This window comes from Pezoporus flaviventris, unplaced genomic scaffold (genome assembly GCF_033815535.1).
Source record: "Pezoporus flaviventris isolate CSIRO_AGI_PZ_B2104156 unplaced genomic scaffold, CSIRO_AGI_Pfla_v1 ptg000063l, whole genome shotgun sequence".
NCBI lineage: Eukaryota > Metazoa > Chordata > Aves > Psittaciformes > Psittacidae > Pezoporus > Pezoporus flaviventris.
Genome location: NW_026892611.1, coordinates 6895068 through 6916229, shown reverse-complemented (window position 1 = coordinate 6916229; position 21162 = coordinate 6895068). Strand labels below are relative to the sequence as shown.

General features: G+C 45.0%; 1 protein-coding gene across 4 annotated transcripts in view; it reads left to right on the top strand.

Moving 5' to 3' along the window:
• Positions 1-21162, top strand: part of CLIP2 (CAP-Gly domain containing linker protein 2) — a 74705-nt gene that overhangs the window by 40684 nt on the left and 12859 nt on the right. For 3 of the 4 annotated variants that reach the window (XM_061470364.1, XM_061470361.1, XM_061470363.1), the window contains exons 4-10: positions 5409-5533; positions 9486-9699; positions 10653-10850; positions 11915-12018; positions 14100-14160; positions 18272-18376; positions 19919-20863. In XM_061470364.1, coding sequence (XP_061326348.1) covers positions 5409-5533; positions 9486-9699; positions 10653-10850; positions 11915-12018; positions 14100-14160; positions 18272-18376; positions 19919-20863 — 1752 coding nt within the window. The remainder of the gene's footprint in view (positions 1-5408; positions 5534-9485; positions 9700-10652; positions 10851-11914; positions 12019-14099; positions 14161-18271; positions 18377-19918; positions 20864-21162) is intronic. The other variant, XM_061470365.1, reaches the window with a different exon arrangement.

Sequence of the window (21162 nt, the reverse complement as noted above, 5' to 3'; positions counted from 1 at the left end):
GTAAGATAATTGCTGGAGTGCTGCAGTTAATGTGAGGCTGGCTTGTTGCCTTTCTCCAGGGAAAGAAGGGATGGAAACAGAGTGATGGAGCAGTTGAGCATTTTCTGCTTGGGAGGAATCTCTGCTGTGTTTGTTTTTTTTTTTCCTAAGAAAATGTATTTTACATGCTTTGGGGAGGCTTTCTAAGCAGATAAACACATTCCATCCTACATGTGATTGCTTTCTTAAGGTGGGAAGGAAGTGGCTGTTCTCTGTATGTCAGTATAAATAAATAATAATACTAACAATCTAATATAGGTATTCTGGCTTTCAGCCTTCATTCTCCTAACTGGGATTGCACTTTTCAGTACTGAATTGTAGTAAAAAACAAGACTCTTTAAGAGCCAGGTTATATCCCAGTGGCTGATTGACTCTTGCTGGGAGGAAGTTGCCCCAGATACCCTTCAGATACATTCCAGTTGTGTGATTTTTGCTATGTCTTGTAGGTGGCCAAAGGCAGAACAGATGCTGAAAGAGCAGCAGCAGCTCTAGTGGGGAGATTCCAATGAAGTGATGCTGGATGGCAGCACTGCTGTGGCAGGCTGGCTGGGCTGGTGAAAACAGACTCTGGGCTCCCTCCTGAGTGTGTGATTTGAATCACTTTCTCCTCTCTGTGCAGCAGTCTCTTTGCCTGTCCTGTGTTGCAACCGCTGGCTCTTGGCAAGTGAAAATTCTCATGAATAAAGTAGTCATGTTCTTCAGCATTGCCCCTGCCCTAACCCTACTCTGCAGCCTGAAGCTGCAGAAAGCCTTTAACCACCTGGGTGAAAACTCACTGCCATTAGAAGCTCCCTGGTGAGGAGAATTGCAGCCTGAGCCCTTCTTCTTGGGCAGAGACAACTACTTGGCTGCTGCTGCCAGCTTGCTGTGAGCTATTTCAGTGCCTGAGTCTGAAGCCTTGATGCTGTGAAGGCGTATGAATGAGGTGTTATGAAGGAAAGATTCGAGCTCTTTCTCAGAGCTTCCTGGGGTTTTAGAGGAGCAGCACTGCTCCTGTATGGGCTTTACAGATGAGCAGTCGCAAGACAATTTCCTTATTGCAGACCAGGCAGTAAGAAGAGACAGATCCTGTTCTTTAGTTCTAGTAGTAATTTCTGGGAAGGTGTTCTCAGTATTTCATTGCCTGCTTTCAGCTCAGTCCCTAAGGACACTGTGTCATGACTGGATTGTGTAACAGTGTAGTAGAGCCCAAGACCTTGCTTGGGAGCATGGGAATGACTGAGCTCTGTCCCTAAGGTGTTTTGTGACAGGCAGTGGGAAGTGCAGTCTTCCAGTTGTTTGCAGGATTCGGGAGACAAGAAAACATCTAGGTCTTCTAGTTCAAGCTCTTTCCTTGCTATCTAAGATAGTTGCCCCTCCATGGTGTGAAATACAGTGTGACTGGTGTTGTCACAGACCCAAGTGTTCCTGTCACTGCAGTGAAACTAAGAGAAAATAAATAGCCCAAAGCAACCACCCTTCCCTGCTGCCACATTAACCCTTGGAAGCTTCTTGTGCACTCACACACCCTCCTAAGTGTTCATTTAGGTTGATGCATTGGCCAGTTCTTATCTTCTGTATGCATTATATATCATTAAGTAGGAGTTGTAAGTGGCCTGTGGTGGAGCAAATGGTGTTATTACCATGGGTGGACTTTGTATCAGGCTCAGGAGGGGATGCTGTAATTCTAGGCTTTCCTCTTACTCCACATCCATAGGACATTATTTTCTCAATGGTGCCTGAAAGATAAATGTGCAGAAAGGTCTTGCATCAGCAATGCTGTCAGACTCATCCCTGTGCAATGCTGACTCAGGCTGTGGGGATGCAAAAAGATGAGTGGTTCCATTAAAGGAAACTATAAAAATTCCTGTAACTTCACATAGGGAGGGCTGTCCTGTAATTCCTGGCTGCATCTTTCTGCCTCTACCCTAAAAGCTTCACTCTCTTCATCCTAAAAGCGTGTTCTGGCATTCAGAGATGACATGGTGAGTATCTGGTTGGATGAAACTGCTGATGGCCACCTGAAGTAAGTTGTATTTACAGACAAACTTGACCACAAGCCAGATCTTCACTTTACCACCAGCTTGCTGAATGCTGTTCCTGGCTATCAGATGGGACACAGGAAGTGGCATGCATTTCCATATATATGCACATTAACTCCTTGTATGTATAGATCATTATTTCATGTGATCTGTAGTGGCTGGAACCACACCTGCTGCAAAAAATACCCTCTGTAAATCAAGTCTCGTACAGTAATCTGCCATTGGTACTTGGAAGAGCAAGAGTGGTGGGAAAACGCAGAGTCTACCTGTCTCAGCTTGCATGGAAGCAGGCTCCTTGTCTGGGTGGATGAGCGTGTGTGTGAGAAATACCTCTTTTTCCACAAAGGGAAAGGATGGCTGTTTCACTTTACACACTGGATACAGCCTGCAGCTACAGCTCAAGAGCAAGCAGCACGTGTCCAATAAAGGTGAGCTTTAATTTCTTGTTAGTACCATCCAGTAACAGTGTTGAGTAAGCTTATGTGCTTCGCATTGAAAGCAGATGAAGGTCTAAGGAGTAAAGAAAGGTGTCCTGTCTGCCCTTTCCCCCTGTCCTTTTCCTTTGTCCTCCCACATGCAAGCAGTAGGAGAATTTCACTGCTGACTCCTGGACCATGCATGTCATGATGGGGAGCAGTCCATGTTGGCCTGAATGACACATTGCTTTGCCTGCAAGCCCTGGGTTGAGGACAGCTCTTAAAAGGTTCTTGCTCAGAGCAAGAGACTGTTGTGGGGTGAGCACATAAGGAGGGGGGGGGACGTAAGGAAAAGAGCAAACGCAGGCTGGAGGGAGTCTGACTTGCAGCAGCCGCATTGCGATACAGCCTGGTGCTAATTTGGTAAGTTGTTTCAGTGATGTATTAGCAGCTTTGATGAAGGCAGTGTCTGGAAGGATCAGCATCACTGTCTGTCCATTGCTGGGATATTGGTCTGGATCCAGTTTCATCATTTTGATGAGAAAACTATAGTAAATCATAATGTCAGTGATACTGTAGTTAGCAGGGAAGGTATGTGGATGTCCTTCAATGAGTGCGTATTGCTCACCAGTTGGGATACAAACCTGTTAAATGTTCCTGGCTTCATTTTGTTGTGAAGGTCAAGGCCAAGAGTGTCACTTCAGGTGAGATTGGGATGATGGTCTTGAGCCAAAGGTGTAAGAAGGGCATCGGATTGCTGAGGCAGAGCACTTCAGTCTGGACCTGAACTGTCCAGGAGCTCTGAGGCTGCTTGAATCTGGCTGGAGAAGGTGGATCACTATGAGCTTGTTTGAAGTTAATCCTAAGTGATTTATTTACCTGGAATGGAGAAACTGTGGTAGGGGTTGAAACTGGATGACCTTTAAGGTCCCTTCCAACCCAAACCAGTCTGGGATTGTATGAAAAAGACAGGTTTTTCTATCCAGTTTCTTTGCTTTACTCTGGGTACTTGGCAAGTTGCAGGTGTGATTGTGGCTCTGATTAACGCGCCAGGCTGAGACATGCAGACACGTTTTCCATGTCTCAGGCTGGCACTGATGCTAATGTCAGGCTGAGATGCTCATAGGATGGAAATCCTTTGGTCTCTAGTGTGATGCAGCTGAGTCTTGTTAGTGCAGCAAGAGCCATCCGCCTGGGCTGTCTTCCATACTCAGATTGTGGAGCATGGTATCAAAACTAGGCATGGGCAGGAGGGGTGGCTGTGCACTACCAGGAACTGTGCTATGCAATTGCTAACCTCCCTGCCATTAACAAGCTGCCTTTTATCCTCCTTCCAAGGTGATACCTCTGATTTACTGAGGAGTCTGATAGAAACAAACCCTTCTGTTTTGATTGGACCATTCTGTGCGCTGATACAACCTGCCAGCTGGCTTCTCCCAAAACACATTATTGACTTTAGCAGCATTAGAGGATTATCAAGGCTGAATAAACCTGCATGTCTGAGTTGGATGAAATTTCTAGGCTCTCCATCCAGAAGAGTTTCTGTGTGCCTGCCAAAAGATGGGGAACTCAACAAGAGGGTCAAGTGCTGGCATGTGAGTGTGACAGCCTGATATTGGCTTCTGACTGTACTGCCAGCCCTAGCAGGCTGTTGAAAGAGCAGATGTGTCCTTTCTGGCTTTGAGAGAAGGTAATGCTGTATGGTGAGGGTGTATTATGTAGAAAAGATGGTAGTAATTAATGCTTGAAAGAGAAAATAAACCACATTGCTCTGGAAGCAGAGGATCGCTTGGCTGTCTGGGGGAGTGTTAGAGCTGATCTGTGCTTAGCATCTTCACTGATGTATGGCTTTTGAGTAGGAACATGACCTGCTCTCTTACTGTGCAGATTTAATGTTGGTCTGATTAGGGAATGTGTGTATTAAATTAATAGGGCTAGTTCTTTTCTCTGCTGTTAGGAAACAGCCTTCTCAAAATAGTAATATCTGTGGGGATGTAACTGAGTGGTCTTGTTGGTTTTGTGGATGGAGGAGTGTGGCTCTCGTAGATGCCCCAGAACAGCATGGTAGGAGTCCTGCTGATAGAGGGAGCTCCTCAGGTTTTAAAGGTGTTTATGTGAGGGTGTGTGGGGTTGGGATCCTGTGGGTGGTGAAGGAATTCTGGTTCAATGTCTGTAATGAAAACTCAACAAAAGAAATTGGAGGGAGCTTACCTGCAATGGTAAGTTCCTATGAATGAAGATCAATTACACTTACATTGAATTCAGCTTGCAGCTAAAGAAATGTATTAGAAAGGCATTAAATCGTTGCATTAATATTAAGAGATTAAATCTGTATAAACTCAAATCAAAAGGGGGATTGGTGTTTGCCTGTGAGAGTTCTGTATGAAACACTTCTATTTTGAGAGGTTTGCTGAAAGGGCTGCCACTGTGTCCTAGCAAACCCTGTGTGGGGATAAGCTGAAGAGTGGTAAGTGCTTTCCTTGCTTAGCTTGCCCCTTTTGATGTCCTGTGCCAGTATTGCTCAGAACTGCCACCTGAAAAAGCACAGGCCTAACAGTTAGTGCAGCACTTGGTTCTTTACAGAAGGCAGGTATAAGCTGTGCTTGGAGGGCTTTAAACTTCTTCATGGCCTCACAGGTAGCTCTATGAAATTGGAATATGCACCTTGGAATCTGTTTTCATTATATTTGTTCTGACATCCTCTGGGCAGGCAGATCCAAAAGTAGGTGTTTGTCAACTTGCTTGTAGTTATTGGAGAGACATCTTCAGTGCTAGAAGAACTTGATGAGAAAACTGTCTGTTCTGGTTTCATTAGATCTGAACCAGAAAATACTGATGGCTTTCCCTCCCCCACATAACTGCCTCGGCATCAGTCCCCCCATGGCAGTGTCAGTGCTGCTGTCTCTAACCCATGTCATCTTATCTCTAACAGGTTGGTGGGACGAAGACAGGAGTTGTGCGCTATGTGGGAGAGACAGACTTTGCCAAAGGAGAGTGGTGTGGAGTGGAGCTGGATGAACCCCTGGGCAAGAACGACGGAGCAGTTGCTGGTACAAGGTACTGTGTGTGCTCTCAAACCCAGCCTGGAGCTCTAGGGTCCCACACACCTCCCAGGGTGATGGTGGCCAAATGTCACTTGGACCTGTTAAGAGCAATTATGTTTGGTTGAGCACTGTGGGTTGTGAGGAAGAGTTGAATTTTCAGTCTTTCAAGCTTTGGAATAGCTTTGCAGGATCAGTGGAGCATTTTAAAGCAGGATCAAGTAACATCTGTGAAGTAACATGAGTGGCTTCAGGAAACAGGAGAGAGTAGGGAGAGAAGGTAGCTTGTAGTGAGATGCAGGTTTTGCTGGAAATTGATTCTGTGACTGCATTAGCTCTGCTTTCTACACATATTCTCTTTATAAAATTTCTTCTTGCCCTAAATCTGTAATTTACCCTGTCAGAGCTATAGAAGATAAAGACTTGACTCTCTATTCCTCAGCTTAATGATACTTCTTCCATTCTTTCTGGGGACAGGTTTCCAGAGATCCAAAGGAACAACTGGTGGTTGTTGCATGTCCTTGTGGCAGTTCTGTAGTGTGGCAGCTGTCTGCTGGCTGATCTGACCACCTCTGACTCCACTGGCACCTCCAGTATTTTATTTTCCAATAAAGTCCTTGTTAGTATCTATAAAACTAGACAGGGACATCTCACAGCCTTACTGGGAAGCTGTTTCTGTTTATTTGGAAGCTTGGTAAAAGAATGGCCCCCAACATTTTTAAGCTTGGGAGTGTTCAAATCCAAGTTTTATAGAGCACCACTTTGACCCTGCCTCAAATACAGGTAGAAATGGTTCTGTGTCCTTCAGAAGTTCCTTTAGTGGGAAATAGTGTTGATTTCTTGAGACTTCTTAAGGGAATCTTGCATTAGAGGGGAGATTTAACTTTGAAACCGAGGAGCAGATAGTTCCTCCCTTGTTGGATCTCAGGTTCTATATAAAGGTCTCTTGTGTTGGGTCAGGATTTTCTTTTTTCCGGCAGCCATGTGGTTTGATTTAAAATGAAAGAAATGCTGCTCTGTTCAATGTCAGGCCAAGAAAGCAGGAAATGATTGGCAGCAGATGGCTGAATTCCAGCCTATTCTCAGAAGAAAAGAACTGGGATGGTAGAGAGCAAGTCATGGAGTGAATTCAAGTCTCTATCATACACTACAAATGATCTCTAAGCTTAATCTTCAGGATGCTCAGAAGTGATTTATCTCTGTGCATGTGGAAGGTGTGGAAGGCAGATGTGAATGTAAGGGTGCTCTCTCTGCCTCTCATCCTCACACCTCTGTTGCTCTGGTTTGCAAATCCAACCTTTGGAAGTCATCTGTCTTACGAAGCTGCTACATGTTGTCTAAGGTTGTTACAGTGTGTGCCCTGTCTGCAAGGCTTCTCCTTTCTTTTGCATTTTATCAACAGCAGGAAAAATTGAGCTCCACAGCAGGGCTCAGGGAGCTGGAGTGAATTAAGAGGTTTGGATTAAACACGGGAGATTGAGGGAAATCTAACTTTGCAGATCTTGGAGCAATAACGGGTACTATCAATACAGCAGTGGTATGCGTGGACTCTCCAGCTGAAGGGTGCTCTGTTCACCAAGGATCTGGCTGCAGGTTTGCAGCATTGTCCCTGCTTGTCCTTTGATCCTTCATCCAACCTTCTGATTTTCTTATAGCACATCCCAATTTCAACAGCAGTGTTTTGGAGGAGAAGCCAACGTAGTAAAAGTGACTCCTTTGTTACATGCAGGAGCTCCTCAGTCAGTCTTCCCTTATGTCTGCCATAGGATTCCTGACAATGCCCTGAGCTTGACCTGCCAGAATCAGCCTGGGCAGGGACCATCCAGTTCTTCGGAGTCTCTCTGCTTTGGTGGCTGTTGCCATCTAGTGAGCATCCTTGGCCAGGTCACCTGCTGCTGCAGAAGCAGTCTGCTGCAGGAGAGTTGAGTCCAGAGAGCTGGTTCTGAGGCAGTAAAGGCTGCTCTCCTGCCTGCACTGGAGGTTAGAGAGGTGCTGGTGTGGATTTTGGTTTCTCCCCCATGAAACCAAGCAAGTTCCTCTTACTCATCTCTAGTACATTAACTTTTACCTGCTTATTCTACTGTTCTTCCTTCTCTGCCTCTGCTCCTATGGGAGCCTGTGCCCACTAAACTGTTCCTACCTTTGCTTTCACAGAGTCTGAAACAGGTCAGCCTTGGACACTGAAGGTGTCTTTATCTATTATAAAACTTTTTGTGCTATTTCCCACCTGCAGTTTCTATTGGCATCACACCACCACTTTTCTTCCCTGTTCCTTTTCTGCAATGCGAGTATAAAACTCCTTAGCGCTCAGAGCAGCTCTTGGTTTTCAGGCAGGCACTGCCAAGTGTTCTGGATCTAATTCTTGCTTCTGAACTGCAAAAGTTAACTGCTACCACTTCCAGTCTGGACATAGTGATGCAAGTTTGGACTTGTTAAGAGCTGTCAGGGGACCTCTGAGGGACATAGCCTTTGGCACTGTTGTACAGCCACAAGTAGCAGCTTGTGCTGAGAACAGAGAGACCTGTGGAAGGGACTGCACCATGCTGTTGTTCTGCCTGTGTCTACTGCAGTTTGAGATCATGATGCTGAGCAGGGCTTTGGTTGGGTTTGCAAGAGATCAGACTGATGTTCTTCCTTGGGTCCCTGCTCTGCAGCTGGGTCAGCCTGTGGTATGGCTGGTTCTCCATCCCCAAGGGCCTGTGTTGGCAGCAGGCACAGGGGAAGAAGTGATTTTTGGATTGTAGGTTTTGTTTTTTTATGAAGATTGTTATAGGAAGAATTTGGCTTGAGCAGATGTTTGCAAATGAATCGCTTTCTCATCTGGCTGGAGATCAGGCTGCTCTCTGGCCTCCCAGGCCCACAGAGGTCTGCCTGTGACACAGCCATGTGGCTGCCAGCGCTTCAAAATAAAAGGGAATTGGGGAAACAGCTGCTCACATCTGGAGAGGACTTGTATTAGCAAAGCTGGGTTTGTCACTTACTCATTAGGACCTATGTCCTAAACACACTCATTGTGTTTACATAGGACAGACTATAGCCCAGTATTTAGTCCTAGGCTACCTATGAAGCTGGTGAGAAAGCATTCCTAAAGGAGACAGGTTTCTGTGTTGGCTACTCCCTTGAAAGAAGGGTATGTCAGGCCTGGAGAAGATCTGGTTTTATTTGCTGCAGTGCAGCTGGCCAGCAGCAAATGAGCCCTGGTTTGAGCCAGTCAGCCCAAGCTCTGAAGGGGTTTCCAATGTCTGACACTGTGGGTTTTGGCTAATTTGTTTTCTGAAATAGGGCTCTGGAGAGACATAATCATTGGGCTCACTGCAGTTGTGGAAGAGCTTGCACTGTAATTATCTGATCCTCCCTTTTGGACGTTTCTCTCTAAGTTTGCTTGCATAGGAACCAGGTCCTCTCTCTACTACCCAGAGGATATGGTGCACATTGGAGATTGATATAATGATATCTTTAGATTCAAAGTTAAGAGCTGCCCTTTTCTGTTTTGGAAGGAAAGATTTTTACCCTGTAGAACACTCACACAGAGCTGTGTGATTCAGAGCTCTCTGACATGTTTTACTATGTGACTTTCCGCAAAACAGGGTAGAGAACACACTTGGGTTTTGTGCGGAAGGCGAGTGCATGTGCTGTCACTGTGTTTATGTACTGGGATCTTTGTGCTATTCAGGCTAACAGATGGGTCTTTCCTTGCATCTTATCAAAGTGCACAGCAACTAGTGCATGGCAGTTACGCTGGGTTTCCCTGCTTAAGCACCACAAGTGAAAACACAGAGATAGCTACTACTCTAAGCGGCAGGAGAAGAGAATAATCCAACCACTTGCACACAGGAAGCAACATCACAGCAAAACCAAGAGATTAGCTGAAGGCTGAGGTTATCTGTTGCTTAGTAATGCTGTTCTGTAAGGCTTGAGTGAGTTGGATGCTCTACCACTTCTGACTTGGTGCATTTCCTGTATTACAGGTATTTTCAGTGTCCTCCCAAGTTTGGCCTCTTTGCTCCCATCCACAAGGTGATCCGGATCGGTTTCCCATCAACCAGCCCTGCCAAGGCAAAGAAGAGCAAACGAATGGCCATGGGAGTGTCTGCCTTAACCCACAGCCCCAGCAGCTCCTCCATCAGCTCTGTCAGCTCCGTGGCATCATCTGTTGGTGGTAGGCCCAGCCGCAGCGGGCTGGTAAGTGGCTCTTTCTGCAGACCATACAGCCTCGATCCACTTCTTCTGTGACCCAGCTCTACAAAGTAGGAGGCTTGGGGTTCTATTTCAGCAGCTGCAGTGGGGCAGCTTCTCTTTTACCATCAATGAGATGGAGAGTGGAGTGTGGGGTACTGTTGCCCACCTTACAAATAGGACTCCCTCCATGGACACAAGTTGTAACAGGCACAGAGCAAGAGGGATCATTGCAAATAGCAGTACAGGCTCTGTGATAGGAGGAAGCTCAGCTCCACTGTCAAGGCAGGTTTTGTATAAGATCCCTGCAGACAAATGCCATTGCTTCTTGTCCAGCATGGTTGTGTAGCAGTGTACTGCTGTATCAAACAGCTGTGCAAAAGCTCCTGCAACGACTGTGTCTTGCTCTGGAAGGGTGACACTGTCTTGGATCACATGCCTTGTAGTTTGGCAAGTACTCAAGCAGGCAAATGCCAGAGTAGGAAGCAGTATTAAGAGCTGACTGCGGTAGTGTGTGCTGCATAGCACCTGCAGTCATCTTGGCTGGGGACAAGGGTGCAGTATCTGTTACTGGGGAGTGGATCTGAGTAGCACATACCAGTCTACAGCTGAGAGCAGTCTATGCAGCTGATCTCGCTGTTTGAGACTGCACCTGTGCAGGTCATCAATAAAATATACTTAAAAAGGCAGATGATCCAATAATACCTTTTCCTGATCCACTTCCACCCCATGTCCTGCCCTCTTCTGCAGTGCAGAAGAGCTATTGAGCTTGTAAGCAATGCCCAGATGTTTTGCGGACATAACCTGACCTGTAGGGTCCAGAGCTGGAACTGCAGCTTTGTACAGTGTAATAAAGGATCTATAGGTGAGCTACATTCCAGATTTAACAGGAGCCTCAAGCTATTCCAGCCTTAGAAGGACATAGCTTTACCCCTGTCTCTTTTTAACTTGTTTTCCAGCTGACAGAGACCTCTTCTCGATACGCCCGAAAAATCTCTGGCACCACAGCTCTCCAGGAGGCACTGAAGGAGAAGCAGCAGCACATTGAACAGCTACTGGCAGAGCGTGACCTGGAGCGGGCTGAGGTTGCCAAAGCCACCAGCCACATCTGTGAGGTGGAGAAGGAGATTGCCATCATGAAGGCCCAACACGAGCAGGTAGGAGGTGATGTGCTTTATCACTAGCACTCAAATATCTGGCATCCTCTGAAAGTTTTAGGTAACATTATCGCTGTATAGCTTCCTGATGTGAAACCTGGGCTTTAATTTCTGCTTCTTAAGTGGTGATAGCTTCCTGTGTGCTGGGTTGAGCTGAGGCTTATTCTCTGCTCCTGCCAGCATCCCATGGGCTCTGTCTGCCCCAAGCCAGGAGCAGAAAAGGGCTGTGCCAGAAGAAAGACAGCAGATATTGATCCACCAGACACAAACTACATTTGAATGCTGAAATGCAAGTAGAGGGCAAACTTGTTGCCCTTAGTCTCCCAGTCTGGCTGTGGCTGTGACTGCATTGCAGTGTTTTCTTGACGTTATCGAACACTGCTGAGAGCATCAGCTCAGTTAGATGCCACTGCTTTCCTACCAGAGAGGAGGTCTTTATCACATTAATAAAGTCAAAAGACCTATAAGGAAAACAGACTGATCATGCAAGGGGTTTTTTGCACAAACATTTGTACAAATGATACTTTATGCACTTAAATGCTTAGAGGAGTTGTATTTGTTCTATTTGTCAAGATGTAGCTGTTCAATGATTGCTGTCATGTCTCCGTGTCAGAAATGCAGGAGAGACTGGCAAATCAACCTCAAGCTGACATCATCTTCATGTGTAATATTTTCCAATAGTTAGCAGTAACAAATGGACTAATACAACCCTGAAATGTCTCTCTTCATTACGAGGGCTGAATTGCACCTGGTAACCTCAGAATGGATTTTTCACAACTATTGAGTCTTCAAGTTCTTAACTCTTAATTTAGAGCTGGATTCTCCAAAGGGTTCAAGTCAGAGAGGCACTGATGCATGGATCAAATTTACAGCTGCTGAAGATGGCTCAATTTTTTCCTTTTTGATCCCTACATAATGGGCTCTTTGAAAAATCTGTCTTCTTACCATAGCATCCTCTGAGACAGATCATCAAAACCTTCTCTTCTCTTGTTCTGACCCTTTCTTAACCAGCTCTATACTTAAAACTTGTAACTCTTGTGGCTTGGGCTCTCTTTTTCCTGCAGTACGTCACGGAGGCAGAAGGAAACCTCCAGCGAGCACGAACTCTGGTGGATGTGATGCAGAAGGAGAAGATTGAACTGTTGAACCAGCTGGAAGAGGAGAAGAGGTAAAACAGGAGTGAATGGGTATGGAGGAGATGAAGTCATGGGGGAGATGAGGCTCTTGCCCAAGAACACCATTCATTGGATCTAAGGAGAAGAAAGTGACTGGGAAAGTCATCTTTGGATGTCTTTCAGTACTTCAGATATGTTGTTTCACCCTCCTGGCCACTGTGGTCTACACTGAGTGTGGGGAAGGGTTGTACTGCGTTCAGGTACTGGGAGGTTTAGAACAGTTTTGCTGCAGTTGCACATCTGATAAGAGTCTTGTCTAGGATTGAGCTTCCAGTACTGTGGCTGCCCCCATTTTCTGACAAACTGCTGCTAATGACAACCAAACAGTGAAGTATTTCCTATTAGTCTTGTACAGCCCTATGTCGTATAGCTCTTAGAGAAAACTCAATGCTGTATTATCTCGTGGGGTTGTAGTGAGCTAACTTTTGTGACGTGAGTGGTCTCAGGTTGCTTGAATATGCTCAGCTAAACCTAATACCCCACTATTACAAAGCAATTTAAAGGCAGAAAGCAAACAGCCAGGGCAGCTCGTACTTGGGTATGAGTTTCATGATGTAACATGGTTTCCTGCCAAACACATGGAGAAGCAGCATTATTTGCCTGAAGGAACGAAGGGTTCTGGTAGTATCAGTTACTCTGAGATTTGAAACCATGACCAAACTCGCCCATGTCACCGTGAAATGGAATTGCTCAGTACAGGTGGGATTAATTAAAATGGCTAAGGATACAGTATAAGATAACAGTGCTGGATAATAAAGAGAACTGTGCAGTTTGGGCTATCCCAGACCCCTAACCTTCCTGTACAATCTGGCTTTACTAAGGACCACTTCTTTCCCCTCCATTTGGGATATGCTGATGTTAAGGACATTCCTTCTGAGGAAGGCAAGTCAAATTGGAATACAGCCTTACTGTAGTGTGATTGATAATCTCCCCACATCCCAGAGGCCCCATCCCTATATACGTGATGATGCATACATTTTCTCTCTGGATAAGAGTGAAGATCTGCTTGTCATTCTTGGAGTCCAATTGCTGTCTATATATAATTAAACTCTTCAGTGGGAATAGAAATACATTTCTGTGTATTAAGTAACTGAAACCAGTGTTGAGTTCAATTGAATGATGCTCCTCCTGAGGATGCATTGTTCTTCTGTGCCTAAGTCTTCGTGTTCTCCTGGTAGGCAGCTCACTTTCCCAGCTCCAGGAGGCCCTTTAACCCAAGACAGCTGACTCCTTTCCTAAATATCAACAGATGCCTCCTCTAATTAGAGGAGGTTTACACAAGGAAGCTTGTTTATGAAGTTAGATATGTACACTCACAGTGATTTTCATCTGTAACGGGATCTGAATCCTTACATCTGGCTACCAGCTCAACATCCTTATTATTGCCTTCTTTTTAATCAGTGAAGAGAACAAAGAGGGCTCAGGTTAGAAGAAAACTGAATTATTTTGTATCATTACTGGACTTTCTCTTCAGACTTTACAAAAGAGTCTTAGTCATGTCTCTGTGTGTTCATGTAGGTTTATGTGTGTTTAGTCATGACTGGCCTGTACAAGCTCTGGTGAAGGCTTTTCTGCCAGGGCAGCTCACCATTTCCATTTGGAAATGTTACATATTGCCCACCCTCTGCCAAGGAGGCAGAGGCTCTGATTCCCTTGGAGTGATTTGTATGGACTTGTGCATCTGGCACAGGAGTTGGTCAGTGCTCGGCTGCAGGATAACAACGTCCATGTAAACCAGTGAAACCTGGTTGTGGTTTTCATGTTTTCAGGATCCCAGTGTCAATGAATAGCAGTTGTGCCTGCTGAGAGGTGGTGCAGCAGAAGCAGCAAATCTGTGAACATGTACCTTGCAAGGAGGCAAATGTTTGCTATGTGGAAAACTTGCTTATTACTGTTTAGCTCCATGGGTCTTGCTGTTTAGCTGCTTCTAAGCTGTTTGTGTACAAAGATTGTCTGTATCCCTCTTCTCTCAGGCTTCTGATGTGTAGGGGAGGCCCATGTGCAGTGGCTGCTTAGAAAGAGGATACTGATCTAGGTGTTACTGATTTCTCTTTGTGTCCTCTCCCCTCCTCAGGAAAGTGGAGGACTTGCAGTTCCGTGTGGAGGAAGAATCCATTACAAAGGGGGATCTGGAGGTAATTCCTAACACCCTTACACCTTGACACCCCTTGAATGTGGGGAACCTGAAATTGCACGTGGGGACTCACTTGATTAACTTCTGCCACCTTTTGCTCAGCTCCAAACAATACTTTATCTTTACTGATGGCTTTGGATGTGCTGTGAACACCGTGGTATGAACTGTGAAGATTGTTGTTTGGTATGTTGCCAATGACTAATAATGCTATGGAGCTGCCTAGAATTAATCACGTGCAGCCAACTTGGCTTTAAGTGTCACCAGGAGTTGCCAAGCCATGTTACTTCTGACTGTATCTGAATGCATTTCAATATATGTTTTTCCACTGTAGAAATGAACTGACTGCTTAGTCACTGTCCCTGTCAGATGTTATTCTATTCCAGCTGAAGTGCTGTGTATGATTTGACCTGTGGTATCCCTGTGTGGAGTCCTCTGCCCATGAGTGTGAGGTTTGACACTAGGATACCCGTTCATTTGAAGGGTATGCTTGGAGTGATGCTGTGACAGTGAATATTGTGCAATCTGGAAGTGATGTTGGGAGCTTGCCCTTGAGTAGGAGGCTTTACTGTGGGGGAGAAATGGAAAAGATATTTCTGTGAAAGCAAGGCTCTGCTCTGTGTGTGCAAATCAAAGGACTTTAGCTAGAGTGCTAGGTTAGCAACAGCCAGAAATGTCAGGGGACCTGCTCCTGTGCTTCTCCATAGTGCATATCAGTAAAAGCCCAGGAAAATGGGAAAACTAGGCAATGGGGTATGTTGCTATGGCTTTGACCATTGTGGCATAAGCCTCTCCTCTTTATCTAAAAGCAGAATAATGTGTTTGGCAAGTATAAATCAGCAGTGTACTGATAGCATACGTTTGCTAGTGTGCTGTCAGGTTTCTGTGATTCCTGAGCTGAAATGATAGGTTTCCCCCAGTGCTTTGGAGGAGGCTGGTTGATCCATCCATCATTCCCTTTTGAGAGCAGCGAATTGCCCCTCTGTAAGCTTAAAGTGTTTAGGCCTGGCTGTGTAATAATGGCAGTGGGACCAGGGCTGGCTGTATATTTAAATACACCATGTTTCAGCAAGATGGTAAGTTGCTGTGACAGTAATGCTCCTATGCCTGCAGGTCCTAAACTGAGGAAAGATCTGACTGTCATTTGGGCTGCGAAGGAGTGGCTTTGCAAATAGGGATGTGGCCAAGCTTCTTGCAGGCTGTGAGGGTCCTGTCTTCACCTCCATGTTCATCTATACAGAGGAACAAATAACCTCTTAAGAAAGAGTCATGGAGCAGTTTGGTTTACTGTGATGCAGAGAGCTGGGGTGTTCCCAGTGAGTCCAACACCAGTGAGAGCACAGGCATCGGCAGAAGGTTTGCCTGTGGTCAGTTTTTACATCCTATCCTGTCTAATTTGTGTGCTCAGAGTGAATGATTGACTCACTGGAGATAATTCCCACCTTCCTGCTTCGTTGTGGAGCCAGTCAGGATTTCCAGAAGCAAGTAATACACTTAAATAAAACTCTCATTGGAAATCAGGGGGGATAAGTGCTCCTTCATGTTGCAGGGCATTTCCTGGAAATGGTTGTTCCTGGTACTCTTCATGTAAAATCACAACAAAGTCAAGCAGTGGCTGCTAGCAGAGCCCTTTGCATCTCTAGCTGGACCTGAACAAACCACTCAAATACCAAAAGCAAAACCCAGAGGTGGTTGTCTGCCCTCCTCTGGTCTTGAAGGCTAAATCCCATGGCATTTCTTAAAATACCATGTAGATTTTGAACAAATCTGGGACTTCCAGGTGCTAAGCATGGCGGGCAACATCCCTAGAAGCTCTTTGACCAAAGAAATAAGTGTCTGAGGCCTAGAGATATGGATCAAGTCTTTGAACCTCTGATAAAGAAGGAGCTGTGGATTTAGCCCTGGAATGAATTAAACCCGTTTTTGGTCCTGTTTGGCAATGCTGAAGGTATAATGGTTTGGAAGATTTAAAGCAACTGCAGGAAAACAAAACCTTTGAAGAAAGGCTTTTTAGGGTGAAAGACCGTGATTTATAGGAAATACTAACCTCTTCAAGAAACTACCTCATGCTCATCTCCTGTAACCTGCATCATGCCTTGAACAGCAGTGGGAAGTCAGCTTGTAGTCTGTCAATAGTAATTCAAGGCCAGTAGCTGGAAGTCTAAAATCCAGATCTGAACTTCCTCGAAGTACGGGAGAATGTTGAATTGAAGCTCTGAGTCATGCTGGCTGGGCAAACCAGTTTGCATAAAATAAGAAATAATACAAGGCTTGATGCAAGTCTAAAATGAAAGGATTGTAAAACACTTGGTCTTTCTTCCCTGATTATTTTTCTCCTCTATTTTTGTATGTTTTTCCATTGGAAATGGAAATGAAATGGAAACGGAAATGGAAAAGAATATCAGGTGGAACTGAGATAGCTTTGCTGGGAACTGGAGTGTTGCCCTGGGGACTCTTGAGAATGTCTCTTTGGGAGATGCAGAGATTAGTTTTGTAGCAGTTCAGCATCTTCAGGTAGCCAGTATCTGACGTGCTGCCACCAGTTGAGGTAATCTCAAATCTGTGTTGCTGAATTTTCACTTGGGGATTTTGAGCTAGCGTAAACTGAAGAAAATCCATTGTTATTAATGGAATAAATATCACTAAGTAAAAGCAAACCTGCTTTTTTTACCTTGCAAAATTTCCATCTTGAAATATGGATCTTTGAGCATTGCAGGGGGCAGGAGAAGCCTCTCAGTATGTAATTAGATTTCTTTTCTTTTTAGCATGCATTCAGCCAACTTTTACACTTAAGTGATATTATTTGGGGCTTTTGATAATGTTGGGTTCTTCCTTCAGGAATCAAATAGACCACATAAAATAAAGTAGTCTGAATATATCTGGCAGTTGATTGTGACCATCATCATGTATCACATATAATGATACTTTTCAAGCTGGAAGAGAAAACAATGTATTTTTATAAACTTCAGTTTCCATCATTTTTACACAACTATCCAGAACTTACTTTATTATAGGAAAGGGCAGAAAGTCCTTAAAAGTGGTTCCAACAAAAAGAAGGGGAAGAAAATTATTATATAGAAAATGAAAGGCAGAAAATGGAGGGGGGGGGGAATGGTTCTGCTCAGGTTTGTTTGCTTTTTGGTAGGTCTGATCTAACTCAAAGGAATATGTTGGGTTTGTAAGCTAAAAAACTGTGAAGGGCGGAGTCTGCATGCGTTTTCCCATGTCTCCTTTCCTCTTTTATTTATGGGAAATTTTACATGATATTGCAGTGGTCATTGTGGAGTCCTGAGGTTTGCCATCAAGTGCAGTTATATGGTACTTCTGCTTTAAGAGAAAGACACTGAAGCAATACCCTGAGTCAGTGCTCCTGGGTCTGGGCAGGTTACGTAAAGCTCTTGTGCTTAGATCAACCAAAAAAGCAAAACCAAAACAGTGGGTCTGCTTTCATGTGTACAAGGCTGAGTTTGAGTGCCAAAATCATATTTAAATTCATAGCAGGTCTTTTCAAACTTAAAGCATTGATATATAACAGTTTGGTATCTAAATTTCTGATTTGCTTTCAGTACAGTGTATTTTGGGTCTTAATGACATACTATGTACAGTATGACCTGACTCTTTTTTAGTGCAGGGTTCAAGCTGTCTCAGGAGCAAAAAGAGGATGGGAGCTTCCAGCTCTTCACTGTACCTTGTGATCCTTCTTGAGGAGAGATGTGGGGAATCATTGCAAGGTCTTTGCATTCTCTGATGCAAGGGTCTTGTACTGGTGGCCTGCAGTGGTGGAATTTTTGCTTTTTAGGAGGTGTCTTCAGTGTAGTCTTGATGCAGGAAAACACCGAAGCAGAGTTTCTAATACAGAAGGGTGGTTTCCCATCATAGGTTTAATTTTCTTGCAGGTAGCCACTACGAGTACCATGTAAAATCCTGTAGTGACCATTTTCTGTTTGGTTGGATTTTTCCTGCTTATTTGGATCTTTATTCTCCTCCTGTTGTGAACTGCCTTTCCTTGTCTTGTACACTGAAGATGATGTTGCAGCCTTCTCTTTCCCTCTCTTTCTCTCTCTCCCCTGCCCTTTTCCCATTTCCACTGTTCTTTTCTCCCTCTGTGTGACCAGACTCAGACGCAGTTGGAGCATGCCCGAATACGGGAGCTCGAGCAGAGCCTGCTGTTTGAGAAGGCACAGGCTGAGAAACTCCTCAGAGAATTAGAGGACACCAGGGTAATCGACCCCCACTTGCCCTGCCTGCAGAACAGCGTGCTTGGCCCCTGCGTTGATGCTCATGATGCCTTGCTTTGGGTTCCTTTCCTTTGGGTGTTGTGGGGTTCATTGATTTTTGGCTTGGATTTAAGCTTCCCTGATTCTTTTGTTTGGGTTTTTGTTTGCTCTCTCTCCTGGAAATAGTAGTACAATATAATTTCTAGCTTTTGCTTCTTATGTGGGGACTTGTTTCTCAGATTGAGTTTGCTTCTCTGCCCCATGCCACCATTTGACACATGAGCTCTTCACAATTCATTTCTCAATAATAATATCTGCACCCTGCACAATTCATTCTGCCTCAAGGCTGCCCCAGGCTGTAACAGGAAATAACATTGCAATCAGCATTCCCTTTGTCCCTTCTCCAGTTGTGCAAGCTGCCATCTGAAATGGAAGATACTGGTGAGTGCAGGTGGACCAGCTCTGATCCTTGGCCATGCCTGCAACAGGACAGGCTGCCCAGATGAACAGCACACCTGATCCTAAAAGCAGCCAGATGTGGAAAGGGCTTTGCCATGCTGGTGTGGTCTGGGAAGCAGCAAACTTGCTACAGTGAGCTTGCTTCTCAGCAGTGGATTTTAGAGCTGTGGAAAATGCAAACATGAGGCCCTCCAAAAGGGCTAAATGGTTTGAATCCCCCTGTGCCCATCTAAGATAAAACCCACACAGCCTCCTGGGCTGATGGTTAGTGGGGGAAAATGGCAATTGAAGTGAAATGGAATTGATTATTTGTGTTTTAACTTGGTTTCCTTGTTTTTTCTGCTGCCTTCTGATATTTCATCTGGTCAAATCTCTCCTTCTCCATCCATAGCTGCAGCACCCTGAACTCCCTGTGACAAACAGGTAGTTCAGCCCTGTTAGGATACATTCAGACTGTAAGCCATCAATCCATACCCTTATGCTCAGTGTTAACCATGGCCAGATTTATTGTCTTGCATCCTCTAGCCTTCTACATCATTTTTTACTTTGCTAATGAACTCTAACAAGTACTCTTGTCTAAAAAAATGCTTTTCCTTTTTACACCAGGGTAAACAAATTATGATGCAGAAGAGACATCTTAGGCTGAGGATTGCTGAGCAATAAAGGAAACGTGATATGCTTAATGTTGGGTTTGATGCTTGTGATATTCCTGCATGTGCAGTCACATCTCCTCTGTGCATCATCTGGCAAGATGCCCTTTCAGGACATTGTTTTTCATAAAGCACTGTTGCTCTCTAGTGACTTCCAAGGGTTGTTTCCAAAATGTGTGTTTTTCTGTGGAAAACAAGAGCTCATATTAGAAAAAAAAGATAAACTGCAATTGGCACGAAGACATAACTGAGTTACCGGTGATGGTTACCCTGGTGCAAAACTGTACTCAGGTTGGAGGGTGCTGGGTAGTCTTTTCCTTTGTGTCTGAATTTTGACTAATGTACTTTGGATTTACTTCCACTGGAGCACACTTACTGAAAGGAAGGATACAGCAATGGGAGGTGGGGACTGACTGTCTTCTCTGTCATGTTGCAGTTAACCACGGTGGCAGAGAAGTCCAGGATCCTGCAGCTGGAGGAGGAGCTGAGCCTCAGGCGCAGCGAGGTGGATGAGCTTCGGCAGTGCCTCAGGAGCTCTCACCAAGCAGACACCCCAGAGCATAACCTTGGCTTGCAGTCAGAGGCTCTTCGTCTACGAGATCAACTGCTGTCTGCCAACAAGGAGCATCAGAAGGAGAGCAGCCAGCTAAAGGAGAAGTATGAGAAGACGTTAAAGAAGTACCAGCAGGAGATGGAGAAACTGAAATCTGTCAATGAGAAGTACTCACAGGAAATCGTTGACCTAAAGCATAAAGTTCAGCAAGCCACTAATGAGAACATGGGACTTATGGACAACTGGAAGTCCAAGTTGGACACGTTAGCTTCAGACCACCAGAAGTCTCTGGAGGACCTGAAAGCCACACTGAACACAGGCCCTGACACCCAGCACAAGGAGATTGTGGAACTGAAGGCAGTGGTGGAGAGTATAAAGATGGAGCACCAGCTTGAGTTGGAGAACCTTAAAGCAAAGCATGACATTGAGACAGCTGTTCATATAAAGGAGAAAGAGAGTCTCAAACTGAAGTTGCAAGAGGCTGTGGATGAAGTGGAAAAAAGCAACAGCAACTGGAAAATGCAACTGGAAACAAAAAGCAATCAGCACCTTCTTGAACTCCAGGATGTGAAGGACAAGTGTCGAGATGCTGAGCTGAGGGTGCTTGAACTGGAGAAACTTCATGGTGAATATACGGATCAGACAGAAGCAATAGCTTTCTTAAAAGAGCAGATTTCTTTGGCTGAGAAGAAGATGTTGGACTATGAAACATTACAGAAAACAGAAGCCCAGAGCAAACAGGAGATCCACAGATTGCAGGAAAAAGTGCTTGTTTTAGAGAACAAGCTGCAGTCCATGGAGGCCCTGCATCCTTCTCAGCATGCAAATGTATGACTTCTGGGTCATTTTGCTTGTTTATCATCACCTTTAGTAACCCTTCCTAAGAGTAACCCTCAGGTGCTGTCTTATGTGGTTTTCTAAGGCTTTAATGCCTCAAAGTATGTGGATGTTTTTACCTTCCATTGATAGTGATTTTTCTGCACTGCATCTCCATGCTGAAGGTGTCTCCCGCTCTGGAAAACCAGTCCAGTGGCACAGTTGTTTAAGAGAAGTACAACTGGGCCACATCTGGGCTTAGAGGCACATGACTGCTGCAGCAGCAGAATAGGGTTATTGTGGTTGTGAGG